The following is a 14,789-nucleotide window of genomic DNA, read 5'->3' as shown; positions in this document are numbered from 1 at the left end:
ACCAATAAAGTATAGACGAAGCCTATACTTATTAGACGCGTGTTCGTTGGCTCGATCGCGTAAGCCAGTGTCTTAGGTAGGCACTGAGTGCGTGTGTCGGCAATTGTCAGGATGAAATAAGCGCTAGCTCGTGCGTGGCCTCTCATTTTGCTTTTCGATTCTACGGCGTCGGCTGTCAGGTGTTGTGGCGTTTCGTTTCGTTGTTTCGCGGCGCGGGGATTTCGCTGTTTGCACCTCGGTGTCGTCGTTGAAGAAAAAAAAAACCTTTGCGCAGCTCGCCTCTTTCTCCCTACCCAAGTATAGGGTACCCACCCTGGGAACGTCCTTCGTTATGCCCCGTGCCTTTTCCCTCTTCGTTTCTCTCTTTCACTTTTTGCACAACTGTAAATCATAGCCATCTAGACTTAAAATGCCGTGTAATACCCGTATACAGAGACGTACCCAGCTTTTGTTTCGTTTGCTCATTGAATGGCGGGTTTCGAGGAAGTTCTCGTTCACTAACTCACGAGTTTCGTTTTTGTAAGCGTTCATTCGATTTTGCAGGCATTACATGAATAGCGTTCATTACGAGAATGACGCCTGAAGAGACGCCGCAAGAATGCAACGAATTCGCTCGAATTCCTGCGGGCTTTGTTGCGCCACACACAGACAGACCAAGGATTCGAAAGCACTTATCGAGGGCGCGAATGCTACGAATACGCAAATAAAAAAAATCGCAGCTTCGTTGACTTTCATAAAGACCTTATCGCACTTGGAATTTATACAGAGCGTCACGGCGACGGCGCGAATTCGCCTGTTGCAATTGGTTTCGGCTATCCTATGAATTCAGTAGTCATGTAGGCTACTGAATTCATAGGAAAGTAGTCCTGTAGGCTACTGAATTTATAGGAAAGTAGTCTTGTAGGCTACTGAATTCAGGAAAGGAAACGGTCAGCTGTTGTGCCCATCAAACGTGTAGGAGTCTAGGACACATGAGTAGGTTCATCACGATCATGATCATCATCACGCATGCGTGGGTATCCACGGCAAAGGAGCGTTCACCTATGGTGGCCATCAAACGTTCGCGAGCCATGGTAGGAGTATGTTCATCAGGATCGTCATCATGCGAGTCTATATCGAGTTCAAAGAAACGTTCACCCGTTGCGATGATGGTCATCACAGGAAGGCGGTTAAGGACAGGGAACCGTTCACCTGTGAGGATGATTACGCCAGTGTGGTTCCAGGAGTAGGCAAAACGCCCACTCATCATGGTCATGATAGTTATGCGTTGTGGGTCCGGGATGAAAGAAGTCCTCTTATCATGATTATCGTCGTTATGTCCCATGCGGGTTCAGTGGTTCAGTGCCTGTCCCGACTATATCATATCTCCCTACTCGTGCGCAATCTGATCCCACATGCAAGCACGCAAGTGACCGCGATATAGTGATCACGTGTTCCAAGGCGATGTTGAAGATATGTGGCAACATCACGGCGACGGCGCACGTTAGCACGGAAGCGTCGCTAAGATTTTATCGCAGTAACGTAACGCGTGTTCTTTCTTCGCTCACCTGACTACCGGTCCCAGGAAGGCGAGGTGGAAGAGCACCCTGAACGCCCACCCGAGCGGTCCCATGCGGGGCCGGTGCACGGGCGTGGCAACGACGCCTTGAGCGCCGGCGAGCTCCTTCGCCGACGCGCGGCTCTCCCGGTCGTCGTGCATGTACCATCGCAGGCTGAACGCGTTCACGGTCACCGCTGCGACGACGGTGACGGCGAGCGTGAGGCCGAACCACCAGGGGTTTCCCTCCAGGTACAGGAAGTAGCAGGTGGCCGCGTCCGAGCCCACGTCGGCCGCGTACGCGAGCAGCGACACGATCGTGAAGAGGGCGCTGAGCGCGGTGAAGCGGTCGCTGCGCTTGTCCAGGGGCACCGAGGACGAGGTGTCGCACGCAGTCGCCGGCCCCCGTGGGCAGCGAGCGGCGGTGGGCACTGCCCGAGGCCGGACAGAGGTACGGGTGCCGGTCGATGAGGGCCAGACCGGGTGGGGGACCTGTGTGTCCAGGACAGGAAGAACGTTTGTCATCACCATGCTAGTGGGTTTTGCAGGTCAAATTAACGTCTACATCTGGTGGGTGTCTAGTACAGGGGAACGTCCGTCATGATTATGATCACCATCATGCGAGTGCGTATCGAGGGCTAAGAAACACTCACCCATCACATTGATGGTGATCATCATAAGAGTGTTTTTCAGGACAGGGATACGTTCACACATGTGATGATCATTACGCGGGCGCGGGTCAAGGATAGGCGAGGTGCTCACCCATCATGATCATGACGGTCATGCGCGTGTGGGTGCAGGTGGAGACATACTCGCTTAGCATGATCATCATTATGTAAACTACTGCACGAGTGCCTTTGCCCTCCGGTTGCCCTATCCTTACGCAATCAGATTCCATGTTATGCCCCGAGCACTTAAGTGTACCGCAACGCCCATAGTTCTCAGCCGTCCTCGACGGTGCGTCGCTTCCCTCGGCACCCATTTTGTCACTCTGTTAGATAACCGGTTGTTTGTCCTACGCACAGCTTCAGAACGGACGGAACAAGAAGACGCAAAGACATAACACGGTGCGTTGGCTGCCTACTGACTCTACTTAAAAGTTGGCGGTCCTACTTTTGAACACAACATGCCTCCAGACGACGGAGAATGCACACGCCACGGCAGCGTCCGCGGTCTCTGCCCCTCATAAAAAACGAGAAAGATGCGAACCACAGGACAACAGGACAGAAGCGGACTAAGCGCTGCCCTGTATCACGGCCGCTCGATGAAACAAAGGAAAGGTGCCGCACGTTGAGCGCCCAGAAAACAGCGGAAGCTGCCTAGTTGAAGTTATTGCCGCTGTGACGCCACAAGACGGGTGGCACCAAGGTGGTTTAAAGGACGCACGAGAGTCTTTGGGTTGCGGGTTTCCTTGAGGAGCCTTCGAACTCTTGGCAAATATTATTTGGGATCATGTCATCAGCACTCCTCTGTATGCACCATTTTCTTCGTAAACATCTCGTTTTATCATAAGGACTTTTAAAGCCATTCAGTGTCACATGGAAATTCGTGGTAGCCGTTGTTGACGCCCTTTATTGTCGTTCGAAGACACCATGACACACAGCGGCTCCTCTGCATACCCATATATGGCTGGATACAACGTCTCGCGCACGCCACAACCCTGGTTTTTAGTCTATTTTTTGTTAAAAACGCGCGTGGCGGTACGTCTACTAGCGCCAACGCGTGCGGAACTATCAACACAGTGCTCACGCTTGTGCCCGTGTGTTTCAGCGCGACGCAACAGGCCACACCTCCTTTTTTTTATCGAGCGATCCGTGTCTATAGCTACCCTACCCCCTTCTTCGCTCCCCCATCGTTTGTATGAACCTCTTGGCCAATGCTTCGTGCGGAACTCGCCTGTGCAGTGGGTGGTCCGTCTCTGTCCTGTTGTCCTGTGCTTCGCGCCGTTTCTCGTTTTCTGTGAACATGTACCAACTGGCCCAAATAAGCACTCTAGCGCATCCTCTGCCTCTCACCTGTGGGCGGTCCGGCCTCCGCGTACTCTGGCAGGTCATCCTCTTCGTCCTCGTCGTCGTCTTCCTCCGTTGTCGGGTCGTGGTAGGGCGCCGACGGGGGCTGGCCGTGGTGCCGCGGAAGGGACGACGATCCTCCGGGGGGCCCTAGCTTGAGCTGCTGCGGCGGCTGCGCGGCGAAGCCCCCGTGGAGGTGCCTGTTTGGGTGCGAGTGGTGCAGGTGCTGCGGTATGGCGCCTCCTCCTCCCCCTTGCAGGTGGGCCAGGTATGGAGGCCTGGCCACGGGGTGCTCGTCCAGGAGCTCCACCTCGTGCACCACTACCATCGCGAGGCCGTGGCGGTGGCACCGTGCCCGGCCGCCGAGACCCCGGGTGCAGAAGCAGGACGATGACGACGCAGAAGCTGCGCGAGAGTGACGTATGGAGGAGGTTATACGTGCCTCGAGCAGTAGAAACAGACAGACAAGAGTAGATTCGAGGAGTAGAAATAGACAGACGGACAGACAGACATAGATCAGATAGATAGATAGATAGATAGATAGATAGATAGATAGATAGATAGATAGATAGATAGATAGATAGATAGATAGATAGATAGATAGATTGCTAGCTATCTCAATAATACTGTAGAAATACTTGTCGTTGAAGTTATCGCAAGATAAAGATTGCGTAATTCGCTTCCAAGTGCACCGTACAGATAGATATATTTGGGACATGACGCCGACGGCGCGATTTCGGCTGTATATCAAGAATAAAGCGCGTGGTGTGCAATGACTTGCAAGTTTTCTTATAAGCACATTGGTCCAGCGGGATTGAGAGCGATGTCTTGTTCTGAGGGCAATGTGGAAGCACGCTCACACAACGCGTTGAGTAATGGGCCCCACTCGCTTTCGCTTAACTTTAGGTGCTCCCCACACATGTGATCTGTGTCGTCCAGTGATGAAACGTATCGCGAGTACAGAAAGCCACTTACGTTCATGTGTACACTAGGTGGTCCTGGCGCTTGACAGCTCTTGTAGTGCTGATGTGTAGTTGAGCCTGGTGACGTCTCTTCCCAGGATTGATGATATATGATCTCCTTTCTTATCTTTTGTTCTCGTTATCCTAGCAGTTTCAATGGGCGTGGAGCTCCGCCGTGTTCTGTTAGAACAGCCTGAAACAGACAAGAGACAAGACTTCCTTTGAACGACGAAGTAATTTTTGCGAGCGTAATCTCACTTCGCGTAATTGTCCATATCGTGTCACTAGAGGATCATATTTATAACTGAGGGTGAAACGGCGGTTACAGCAAGGACACAAAGGAGTAAATACCACAGGACAGCGCATGTCCTGGCATATTTGTTCCTTTGTGTCCCTGTTACTGTGGTGCTGTTTCATCACAACACACACACACACACACACACACACACACACACACACACACACACACACACACACACACACACACACACACACACACACACACACACACACACACACACACACACACACACACACACACACACACATACATACATATATATATATATATATATATATATATATAGTAAATATGTTTCAGCTTGTTCCTGCACTATAAATTGAAACTCGAAATGGAAGTTATAGTTACGTAACCACCGTCGCAGTTTACCACGTTAGGTTTCGCGTTGCGAAGCTCCACTACGCGGCTTCGATTCCCGTTCACGGCGGCCTCAACTTCTCCGCCGTGCGGTCAGTACTGAGCCTCGCCTTTAGCCACCCTGCGCCGGCGCTAGGTCGATCGCGGAGGCGACGCTCCCTGTTGGTCTGGTTGATCTCTTCGCCGCCAGGTGCCGCGATAAACCCCGCCTCTCGCGTTTTCTCCTACGGTACAAACGCCCAGGGAAGTCAACCAGATAGGTCACACTGGTGACGTCGCAAAACAGTACCAAGTCACAAAATAGCGGCGGCTAAAGACCCGGTATGGTGGCGGCGCTGTGATCTGTAGCGATGCGCATAAAAAATCTTATAAGTTAGACTTTATGCTGAGCGCTTAAATAAATCTGTTGATGATCAGAATGAGCAACGTTACGGGCGTAGTGGTTTTGCAACAACGCCGTCGAAACGATTTCAGGGTCTCCTTAATTCGAAGTTTCCCCCGTATCGGAAACGTATGGTTCTACGTGTCTCCATTGGTGTTAGGTCTTACACTTGGATAATGTCTTGGAGTTATAGTTATGAGTTCCTATACGGTGTCATTGACCTCGTCCTTTCGCGCACCCTGGCTCAATCGTAGCTCCCGTTCCTTCGTCTCTTTCGTTTTTTTCTGCGAACCCTCGGCGTTCGACGATTGGGACCTTCTCGTGAAACGGGCGAAGTCGCTCACTTCTCGCCGAAGAGCAGCGATTCTATTCCTCTTCTCCTTCACCCCGTCCTCGCCTCTTCGACAAAGATTTTCCTTCGATCGTCGTGTTCCTTCCTTCCTCCCGCAGCTATAGCTTTCGACGGAGGGGTGGGCGTGGAAAACTACGACCCGGCGGCGTTCCAGCCCGTCGAATCCGGTTCTCGATGGGCCGAGCAATCGGCTTCTTCCCGCGTCGTCCATCTTTCCCCCACTTTCTTTCCTTTCTATACATCGCTGTACCCGTATTCCCCATCATCTTCCCTTTTTTCCCGTTTTTGTTCGTCTGTCTGTCGTCTACTTCCTCCTCTTTTTTACCCGATCGTCTGCTGCGTACATGTACTTCTGCGAGGTTATGGAGGATGTCGTCGTCTGCTTTTTTCCCCCATCTCCGCGTTTCTTCGTCTGCTCTGCACTACAAGGATGTCGTCTGCTGCTCTATGCCCCGTACATCCCCTCATCCCTCTCTCTTCCCTCGGTCGTAGCCATAGCCGTAGTCGTTAGCGAGCTCTGGGTGGAGTCGTTGAGCGCTGTGCTTTGGTCCTCGTCGGTACGCCTGTTCTCTCTTTCCCTTTCTTCCTCTCTCTCCTTCTTCATCTTCCTTTCTTCCTTTTTCGAAGTCATCATCTCTTAGCTTCACGCTCCTCTTACCCCCTTCGAAGTCGTACCACGCCTCATTTGATGCGCACAGTTCGGCGAAACGCAGTGACAACGTGGCGATGTCTTTCTCACATTGAACCATCGGTAATATACGCTTATTTATTTACTTATTTTGTTGGGGAGGCGTTAGAATTTTGAACGTCGGTGTGTGGCCATTTCACATGCCCAGGCTGTAGGATAGGCGCGTGAAATCAAAGAGGCTTTGGATTACTGTGACAAGACTATAATGTCACGCTGAGAGCTACACTCTAAGAATAAAAGAAAATTACCTGTTACTTGTTTTGGTGAGTGTTGACTTGCCACATATATGACTCTAATGAACTCGTTAACTCACTTATGGAGAGTCGCGACTCCCCGAAGGGACTATGATGATCTCCAGAAAAAGAGTTTACGTTTAAAGAGTTAAAGTAAAATCTCATATGACACATATGCCACATATCCAATAATCTCGCATGAACACGTATGACTCATGTGTGTTCTCGTGTGATCGTACGAGATTTTTGGATATGTGCCATATGTGTCGTGAGATTTTTCGATAGGATCACCACAAAGAGTCGCAGGTAATCTTTTTCTTAGAGTGTAAAACTATTAGAGTGTAGAACAACCTGGCAGGGCTGGGCAAAGATACTTTGAAATTGTATCGCGATACGATACAAGATACTCAGGCAAGAAGTATTGGAGATACAGATACAAGATACTGCCGCAACAATTGTATCCGATACGATACTTGGCGATTGTATCTTAAGATACTTCGATACATTCTCAAATTTGTTAATATAGATCCATATAATGTAGCAAGAAACGCCTATGCACGAAAATGTCTGCTTGAAAATTTCTTAACTGTGACCTATTTTGTTTCGCTTGAATGAAATGTCTGTTAGTATCTCAAATGGTTTGCCCTTCTTGCTCAAAGTACATTGGTTTTCTTCCCAAACAACTTATTGGGGTTCGTTTTAGCTTCTTCACAGGACAACTGTTTGTATACTTCGCTGACAGCGGTTCTTGCTTGTCATTTTTGCCCTTGATGGGAGTCGCTGCCCAGCTTGCCGAGCAGCTAGCGGGTTGCCATATAATCACAATAGCTTCTATGAGAAGCCTTCGCACGACGGCGCAAATACCGGTGTGGACTTTTACCTTGTCCGTAAAAGACGGTTTGCACAATACCGTACATCCGGACAGGTGTACAGCAGCAATAACGCTGGTAGCGAAAAATTTTTTGGGGGGGTGGGGGGAGGGGGGGGGGGGGGCGGGATGCATGGTGTATACTAGGGGTTTGAGGCATTTCGCTAGCGGCCCGGCCCGCACACATGACCGTCTTCGTCACATTTGTTTTTATTTTATAAATAAGTATGTTCGTGAGCTACACAGACATGACTGGTCTCAAGCCTTTCTTTCGTGAAGAACATGTGGTCACCATGTGCTGAAACATAACCGTGGAAAAAAACTATATTTCAGAATCAGCGTCCAGATATCAGTCGTTCTGTACATCGGTATCGATGTTTCTCGAATCCTGACTCCAAATACCCTTCAGGAATGGCCTATATATGACATATGGGGAAGGCTTCCTTTCAAACGTCATTTTGTTCAAACTCTCTTCCACCATCTTCACTGTCCCGGCCCTAGCAACTAAATTTCGCGGCTGCAGCCCGCTGTCTATAAGCTCAGTTTGAGACCCCTGGTGTATACGTAGATGACGTAAAACTGCAATGAATTTTCATATTCTACTTATCTGCCGGCGTAAAGGATTCTTTGTTCATATACTCACTAACGTGCAATCTTTTTAGTAATTTTTCTTCAACGAGAGAACATGTGCAACACAGAAACGTCTCAGATTTTTGCATAGTTCCAGAAAGCGTCGCAGGACACCGCCGCTATTCGCGCTATTGCCACTTATAGTTCTCATTACGTGGCGATTAGTAATGCGAAAAATATTTAAGAAAGCCCAAAACAGGAAAACAAATATAAGTAAAATAGAGAGGTGGTTGTGTATCAAACATTCACATTGAATGAGTACAGAAATACAATACAAATGGCGCCCTGAATAGCTATGAGCATGAAGTATTGTCAACTTACCTGTTGAGACAATAGAAAATTCAGTAGATATGGAAAATTGCTTGAAACGGCTCGTCGGGACGCTCATGAGCAAAACAGAGCATTCAGTAAAACAACGTTTTTCGAATCCGCTTCCCAACATCTTTAAGATGGCCCCTAATCATTTCCAATAGTATAATGCAAACCCAATTTCGCTATTTTCCTAAGCGGTAGCAAATGTTTTGTACTGTTTACTCAAGGGTACTCCCACATAATTATATACTTGTTTTTCAACATCGCCTTGGCAACGTGTAACTGTGGACAACAGTATGGAAATAAGTAGACAGAAGAATAAAGCAGAGATCTTATTTGGGAGCGCGTTTACAAAAGACATACTGCAGTGACCAGACCGGAAAAACACTGCACGACTTAGGTTATGTAAGGGATGCAAAATGACAGCTAAGAGAGCACTTGTGCTAATAATCAAATTATGATTTCATAAATTCTTTGAATAAATGTAGCGAGAAGATGAAAATACGGTACGCAAAAATTTTCTGTTAGGTAAACGCTTGCTCTTTTAGATCTAGCATCAGTAACACTGGTGCTCACGTTGTTAGATTCTATTTGCATATAAGTTAAATTCATGGCATGAAAGTAAAACTTACATCCACGAGATCCTTCAAATCGCTGATATGTAAATACACGCGACGCAGAGGAACCCCATTCTTGCACGCATCACATTTCGTTACGGAGCAAGGCGCAAGACGCGAGAGAATCCTCAATAACGACACTGTAGCACATCAGAATTTTGCACGATAGACTGCGGCCGGACAGTGGCTTAATATTAATTACACATTACTGGCTTCACCAGTTTAATATATGCGCACGTCTGAAGTAGTTCCACGATTAGTATCAGCATGAGAAGTCGAACACATCTAGTTTTTGTGAGATCGATTCTCTTTTATTCATTACATGCGCGTGTTTTTTGGCTGTAAGTTTTAACGTAAGGAAGCATAGCACTTCAACATTTATACGCTTCGTCCATGTGTGGTATATGTCCGTGTGTGCCACGCGCGCTTCTTTTTCTATATGGTATATAATCTGTAATGTATATATTACACGTGGCGTTGTTTTTGCTGTAAGCATGAGTCGACATAGCAGTTTCTGTTGCCGGAACTACTCTTGTTAAATATTTTTTGTTTCCTCTTTAATGATTTTTCGTTCTTTTTAAAGAACGAAAGCTGAATGTACAATCGTCAGCAAGCTTAACTGGAACTGCAGCGTGGCTTGGACTGGTTTGACTGATGCCAGCCACGAAGCGCTGGGCGCTGTTGCCGAGGTAATACCTCGGTATGCGTGCATAGTATGTCGGCATGCCTTGGTAGAATCTCGGCTACAAAACCCAAAGCTACGCGGCGCTGGCATCAATCAAACCGTTTCAGGACACGCTGCGGAGCGTTCGAGTTAAGCTTGCTGACGACTGTACAAACGATATTACAGAGCTTTAGAATAGGGCTCTTAGTGTTTGCTTTGCTTGCGTACGTGCGCTGTTTTCCTAATATAACCCGCGCACCCAAGGTGTTAACGTATGACGCATGCGCAGTAGCGACAAACGGTAACGGAAAGCTTTGCGTACCATATTCTAAAACTCGAATGGAACGCGCTTAGCGCCTTGCCCCCTTTTGGCTCCTCCGCGATGCACGGTACTAAATAAGCGCGCGGCAGGCTTACGTTATATCTGGAACGCTCGAAAGAAGGGGGAACCCGCGCATGCGCGAACGCACGTGGAAGAAAGGGTTGCTCGCCTAGCTCGTCCACGTAATGCGTGCCTTCATATGCAGCAGCTTACGCATTTGCCGGCTTAAAACGTACTACGAAGGTCGACGGAGCTGATCTTTTTAGAGGAGACGTCGTGTGTTCCGCGACGCGTTTTAAAGAGGGGATATCGGTGGGTATTTGGAGATATGCGCGTAGGGAAGGTTATCCCTATACGACGCGCAAAAGAAATAACGAAAGCGTGGAAGATGAAAGGGTGAACGGAATCGTAGAAATGACAGTTGGGGTGGTATAGGGTTTAGAAAAAAATGCCGTTCCTGCATTTTTCTTGTGCGAGCCGCTTTCCCAATGCGTCAGCGCATGCGCATAAGCGAATATAGTGTTGCAGGAGTAATGCTGTTTCAGTGCAGGGATGCGAAGCGTCTGCCGCCACCCACCCACTGATCCCATCCCATCGGATTCGATCCGTTCGTGCGAGAGTTGATCTGGCGATGACGCGGAGGCTTTTTCGTCGCGAAGAAGAGGGGTTTCGAAAGAAACCAGCGACGTGCATGAGATTAGGCATGATGCGATTGTTTTTTTCTCTGCCGTCCTGGAGGCGGGCGGCGGTTACCTCACCGTTCGCTTTTCCAATAGCGTGCAGTTCGTCGTTTGCGTTTCTTTTTTTTTGCTTTTCGAGCGAAACGTGTTATGAGTTAGAGATTTCGGCGGCGTTGTACGCGAAATACTCGGTGCCGGCGAGTGTACAGAAATGCGGCCCTCGGTGCGCCGGAGACATGCGTACTTGTGTGTGCCGTTTTCCAATAATTGATGCTTCTCGCGATTGTGGGCTTCTCGGCGACCAGCCGCTTCTGATAAGGCTGTGTGATCTTTTATCGAGTCGACTCGTAACTTCACGTTGCCGCATTTTATTGTTGCCTGGATATCTACGCATGTCCGTCGTTGTTGCCTTTACAAACTGAAGTGTTGCGCTCCTAACCACGTGCGTGAAGGTCCAATTTCCGGTATGGTGGAAGAAAACATTTAGGAGGGAGCATTGAGCAATGAGATAGATAGATAGATAGATAGATAGATAGATAGATAGATAGATAGATAGATAGATAGATAGATAGATAGATAGATAGATAGAAGAAGAAAGAAAGAATACTTGTACGCCCCCATTGCCCCAATAGACCTAGGGCTCCTGAATTTTTTTCTTTACTCGGCGTGGCGCGGTGGTTCTTTCGGTAATTGCGGCGTTCTGTATTGCGGGGTCCGGAAGTTTCGGGTTCGATCCCCTCATCGCGGCGGCTTCTTCGTGTATTGATGGGAGGCGGTGTGGACATCAGCGCTTTTTCTGTATGGATGGAAGCTGCCGTTCGGATGCCCAGACGGTTAGGAGAGGCTTACCCCCGTATTCAGAAACGCTCCTTGACTTGAACTTGACTTGCCATCGCTGTCAACGAGTTTCGAACGCGCTGCCTTTAGGCGGTGGCAAGTCAAGTACAAGTCAAGGAACGTTTCTGAATGCGGGGTTTGTGTCTCCTTAGGACTGTGAATTCAATCAGTCAGTCAGTCAGTCAGTCAGTCAGTCAGTCAGTCAGTCATCAGTCAGTCAGTCAGTCAGTCAGTCAGTCAGTCAGTCAGTCAGTCAGTCAGTCAGTCAGTCAGTCAGTCAGTCAGTCAGTCAGTCAGTCAGTCAGTCAGTCAGTCAGTCAGTCAGTCAGTCAGTCAGTCAGTCAGTCAGTCAGTCGTCAGTCAGTCAGTCAGTCAGTCAGTCAGTCAGTCAGTCAGTCAGTCAGTCAGTCAGTCAGTCAGTCAGTCAGTCAGTCAGTCAGTCAGTCAGTCAGTCAGTCAGTCAGTCAGTCAGTCAGTCAGTCAGTCAGTCAGTCAGTCAGTCAGTCAGTCAGTCAGCAGTCAGTCAGTCAGTCAGTCAGTCAGTCAGTCAGTCAGTCAGTCAGTCAGTCAGTCAGTCAGTCAGTCAGTCAGTCAGTCAGTCAGTCAGTCAGTCAGTCAGTCAGTCAGTCAGTCAGTCAGTCAGTCAGTCAGTCAGTCAGTCAGTCAGTCAGTCAGTCAGTCAGTCAGTCAGTCAGTCAGTCAGTCAGTCAGTCAGTCAGTCAGTCAGTCAGTCAGTCAGTCAGTCAGTCAGTCAGTCAGTCAGTCAGTCAGTCAGTCAGTCAGTCAGTCAGTCAGTCAGTCAGTCAGTCAGTCAGTCAGTCAGTCAGTCAGTCAGTCAGTCAGTCAGCAGTCAGTCAGTCAGTCAGTCAGTCAGTCAGTCAGTCAGTCAGTCAGTCAGTCAGTCAGTCAGTCAGTCAGTCAGTCAGTCAGTCAGTCAGTCAGTCAGTCAGTCAGTCAGTCAGTCAGTCAGTCAGTCAGTCAGTCAGTCAGTCAGTCAGTCAGTCAGTCAGTCAGTCAGTCAGTCAGTCAGTCAGTCAGTCAGTCAGTCAGTCAGTCAGTCAGTCAGTCAGTCAGTCAGTCAGTCAGTCAGTCAGTCAGTCAGTCAGTCAGTCAGTCAGTCAGTCAGTCAGTCAGTCAGTCAGTCAGTCAGTCAGTCAGTCAGTCAGTCAGTCAGTCAGTCAGTCAGTCAGTCAGTCAGTCAGTCAGTCAGTCAGTCAGTCAGTCAGTCAGTCAGTCAGTCAGTCAGTCAGTCAGTCAGTCAGTCAGTCAGTCAGTCAGTCAGTCAGTCAGTCAGTCAGTCAGTCAGTCAGTCAGTCAGTCAGTCAGTCAGTCAGTCAGTCAGTCAGTCAGTCAGTCAGTCAGTCAGTCAGTCAGTCAGTCAGTCAGTCAGTCAGTCAGTCAGTCAGTCAGTCAGTCAGTCAGTCAGTCAGTCAGTCAGTCAGTCAGTCAGTCAGTCAGTCAGTCAGTCAGTCAGTCAGTCTCAGTCAGTCAGTCAGTCAGTCAGTCAGTCAGTCAGTCAGTCAGTCAGTCAGTCAGTCAGTCAGTCAGTCAGTCAGTCAGTCAGTCAGTCAGTCAGTCAGTCAGTCAGTCAGTCAGTCAGTCAGTCAGTCAGTCAGTCAGTCAGTCAGTCAGTCAGTCAGTCAGTCAGTCAGTCAGTCAGTCAGTCAGTCAGTCAGTCAGTCAGTCAGTCAGTCAGTCAGTCAGTCAGTCAGTCAGTCAGTCAGTCAGTCAGTCAGTCAGTCAGTCAGTCAGTCAGTCAGTCAGTCAGTCAGTCAGTCAGTCAGTCAGTCAGTCAGTCAGTCAGTCAGTCAGTCAGTCAGTCAGTCAGTCAGTCAGTCAGTCAGTCAGTCAGTCAGTCAGTCAGTCAGTCAGAGTCAGTCAGTCAGTCAGTCAGTCAGTCAGTCAGTCAGTCAGTCAGTCAGTCAGTCAGTCAGTCAGTCAGTCAGTCAGTCAGTCAGTCAGTCAGTCAGTCAGTCAGTCAGTCAGTCAGTCAGTCAGTCAGTCAGTCAGTCAGTCAGTCAGTCAGTCAGTCAGTCAGTCAGTCAGTCAGTCAGTCAGTCAGTCAGTCAGTCAGTCAGTCAGTCAGTCAGTCAGTCAGTCAGTCAGTCAGTCAGTCAGTCAGTCAGTCAGTCAGTCAGTCAGTCAGTCAGTCAGTCAGTCAGTCAGTCAGTCAGTCAGTCAGTCAGTCAGTCAGTCAGTCAGTCAGTCAGTCAGTCAGTCAGTCAGTCAGTCAGTCAGTCAGTCAGTCAGTCAGTCAGTCAGTCAGTCAGTCAGTCAGTCAGTCAGTCAGTCAGTCAGTCAGTCAGTCAGTCAGTCAGTCAGTCAGTCAGTCAGTCAGTCAGTCAGTCAGTCAGTCAGTCAGTCAGTCAGTCAGTCAGTCAGTCAGTCAGTCAGTCAGTCAGTCAGTCAGTCAGTCAGTCAGTCAGTCAGTCAGTCAGTCAGTCAGTCAGTCAGTCAGTCAGTCAGTCAGTCAGTCAGTCAGTCAGTCAGTCAGTCAGTCAGTCAGTCAGTCAGTCAGTCAGTCAGTCAGTCAGTCAGTCAGTCAGTCAGTCAGTCAGTCAGTCAGTCAGTCAGTCAGTCAGTCAGTCAGTCAGTCAGTCAGTCAGTCAGTCAGTCAGTCAGTCAGTCAGTCAGTCAGTCAGTCAGTCAGTCAGTCAGTCAGTCAGTCAGTCAGTCAGTCAGTCAGTCAGTCAGTCAGTCAGTCAGTCAGTCAGTCAGTCAGTCAGTCAGTCAGTCAGTCAGTCAGTCAGTCAGTCAGTCAGTCAGTCAGTCAGTCAGTCAGTCAGTCAGTCAGTCAGTCAGTCAGTCAGTCAGTCAGTCAGTCAGTCAGTCAGTCAGTCAGTCAGTCAGTCAGTCAGTCAGTCAGTCAGTCAGTCAGTCAGTCAGTCAGTCAGTCAGTCAGTCAGTCAGTCAGTCAGTCAGTCAGTCAGTCAGTCAGTCAGTCAGTCAGTCAGTCAGTCAGTCAGTCAGTCAGTCAGTCAGCAGTCAGTCAGTCAGTCAGTCAGTCAGTCAGCCAGTCAGTCAGTTCAGTCAGTCAG

General features: G+C 49.0%; 2 protein-coding genes across 6 annotated transcripts in view; one reads left to right on the top strand and one right to left on the bottom strand.

The window, feature by feature from the left end:
- Positions 1-4,554, bottom strand: part of LOC125760393 (XK-related protein 6-like) — a 52,816-nt gene extending 48,262 nt beyond the window's left edge. The window contains exons 1-3 of one of the 2 annotated variants that reach the window (XM_049420438.1): positions 4,522-4,554; positions 3,553-3,951; positions 1,548-2,029 (exon numbers count right to left, since the gene is read on the bottom strand). In XM_049420438.1, coding sequence (XP_049276395.1) covers positions 1,548-2,029; positions 3,553-3,874 — 804 coding nt within the window. In that variant the 5' untranslated portion in view covers positions 3,875-3,951; positions 4,522-4,554. Of the gene's footprint in view, positions 1-1,547; positions 2,030-3,552; positions 3,952-4,521 lie in introns of those variants that run through there. The other variant, XM_049420439.1, reaches the window with a different exon arrangement.
- The window catches only part of LOC119373358 (blastoderm-specific protein 25D), a 430,103-nt gene that overhangs the window by 167,948 nt on the left and 247,366 nt on the right, over positions 1-14,789 (top strand). The window lies entirely within an intron of this gene.

Source organism: Rhipicephalus sanguineus, chromosome 11 (assembly GCF_013339695.2).
Source record: "Rhipicephalus sanguineus isolate Rsan-2018 chromosome 11, BIME_Rsan_1.4, whole genome shotgun sequence".
NCBI classification, from domain to species: domain Eukaryota; kingdom Metazoa; phylum Arthropoda; class Arachnida; order Ixodida; family Ixodidae; genus Rhipicephalus; species Rhipicephalus sanguineus.
This window is presented reverse-complemented; position numbering and strand designations above follow the sequence as displayed.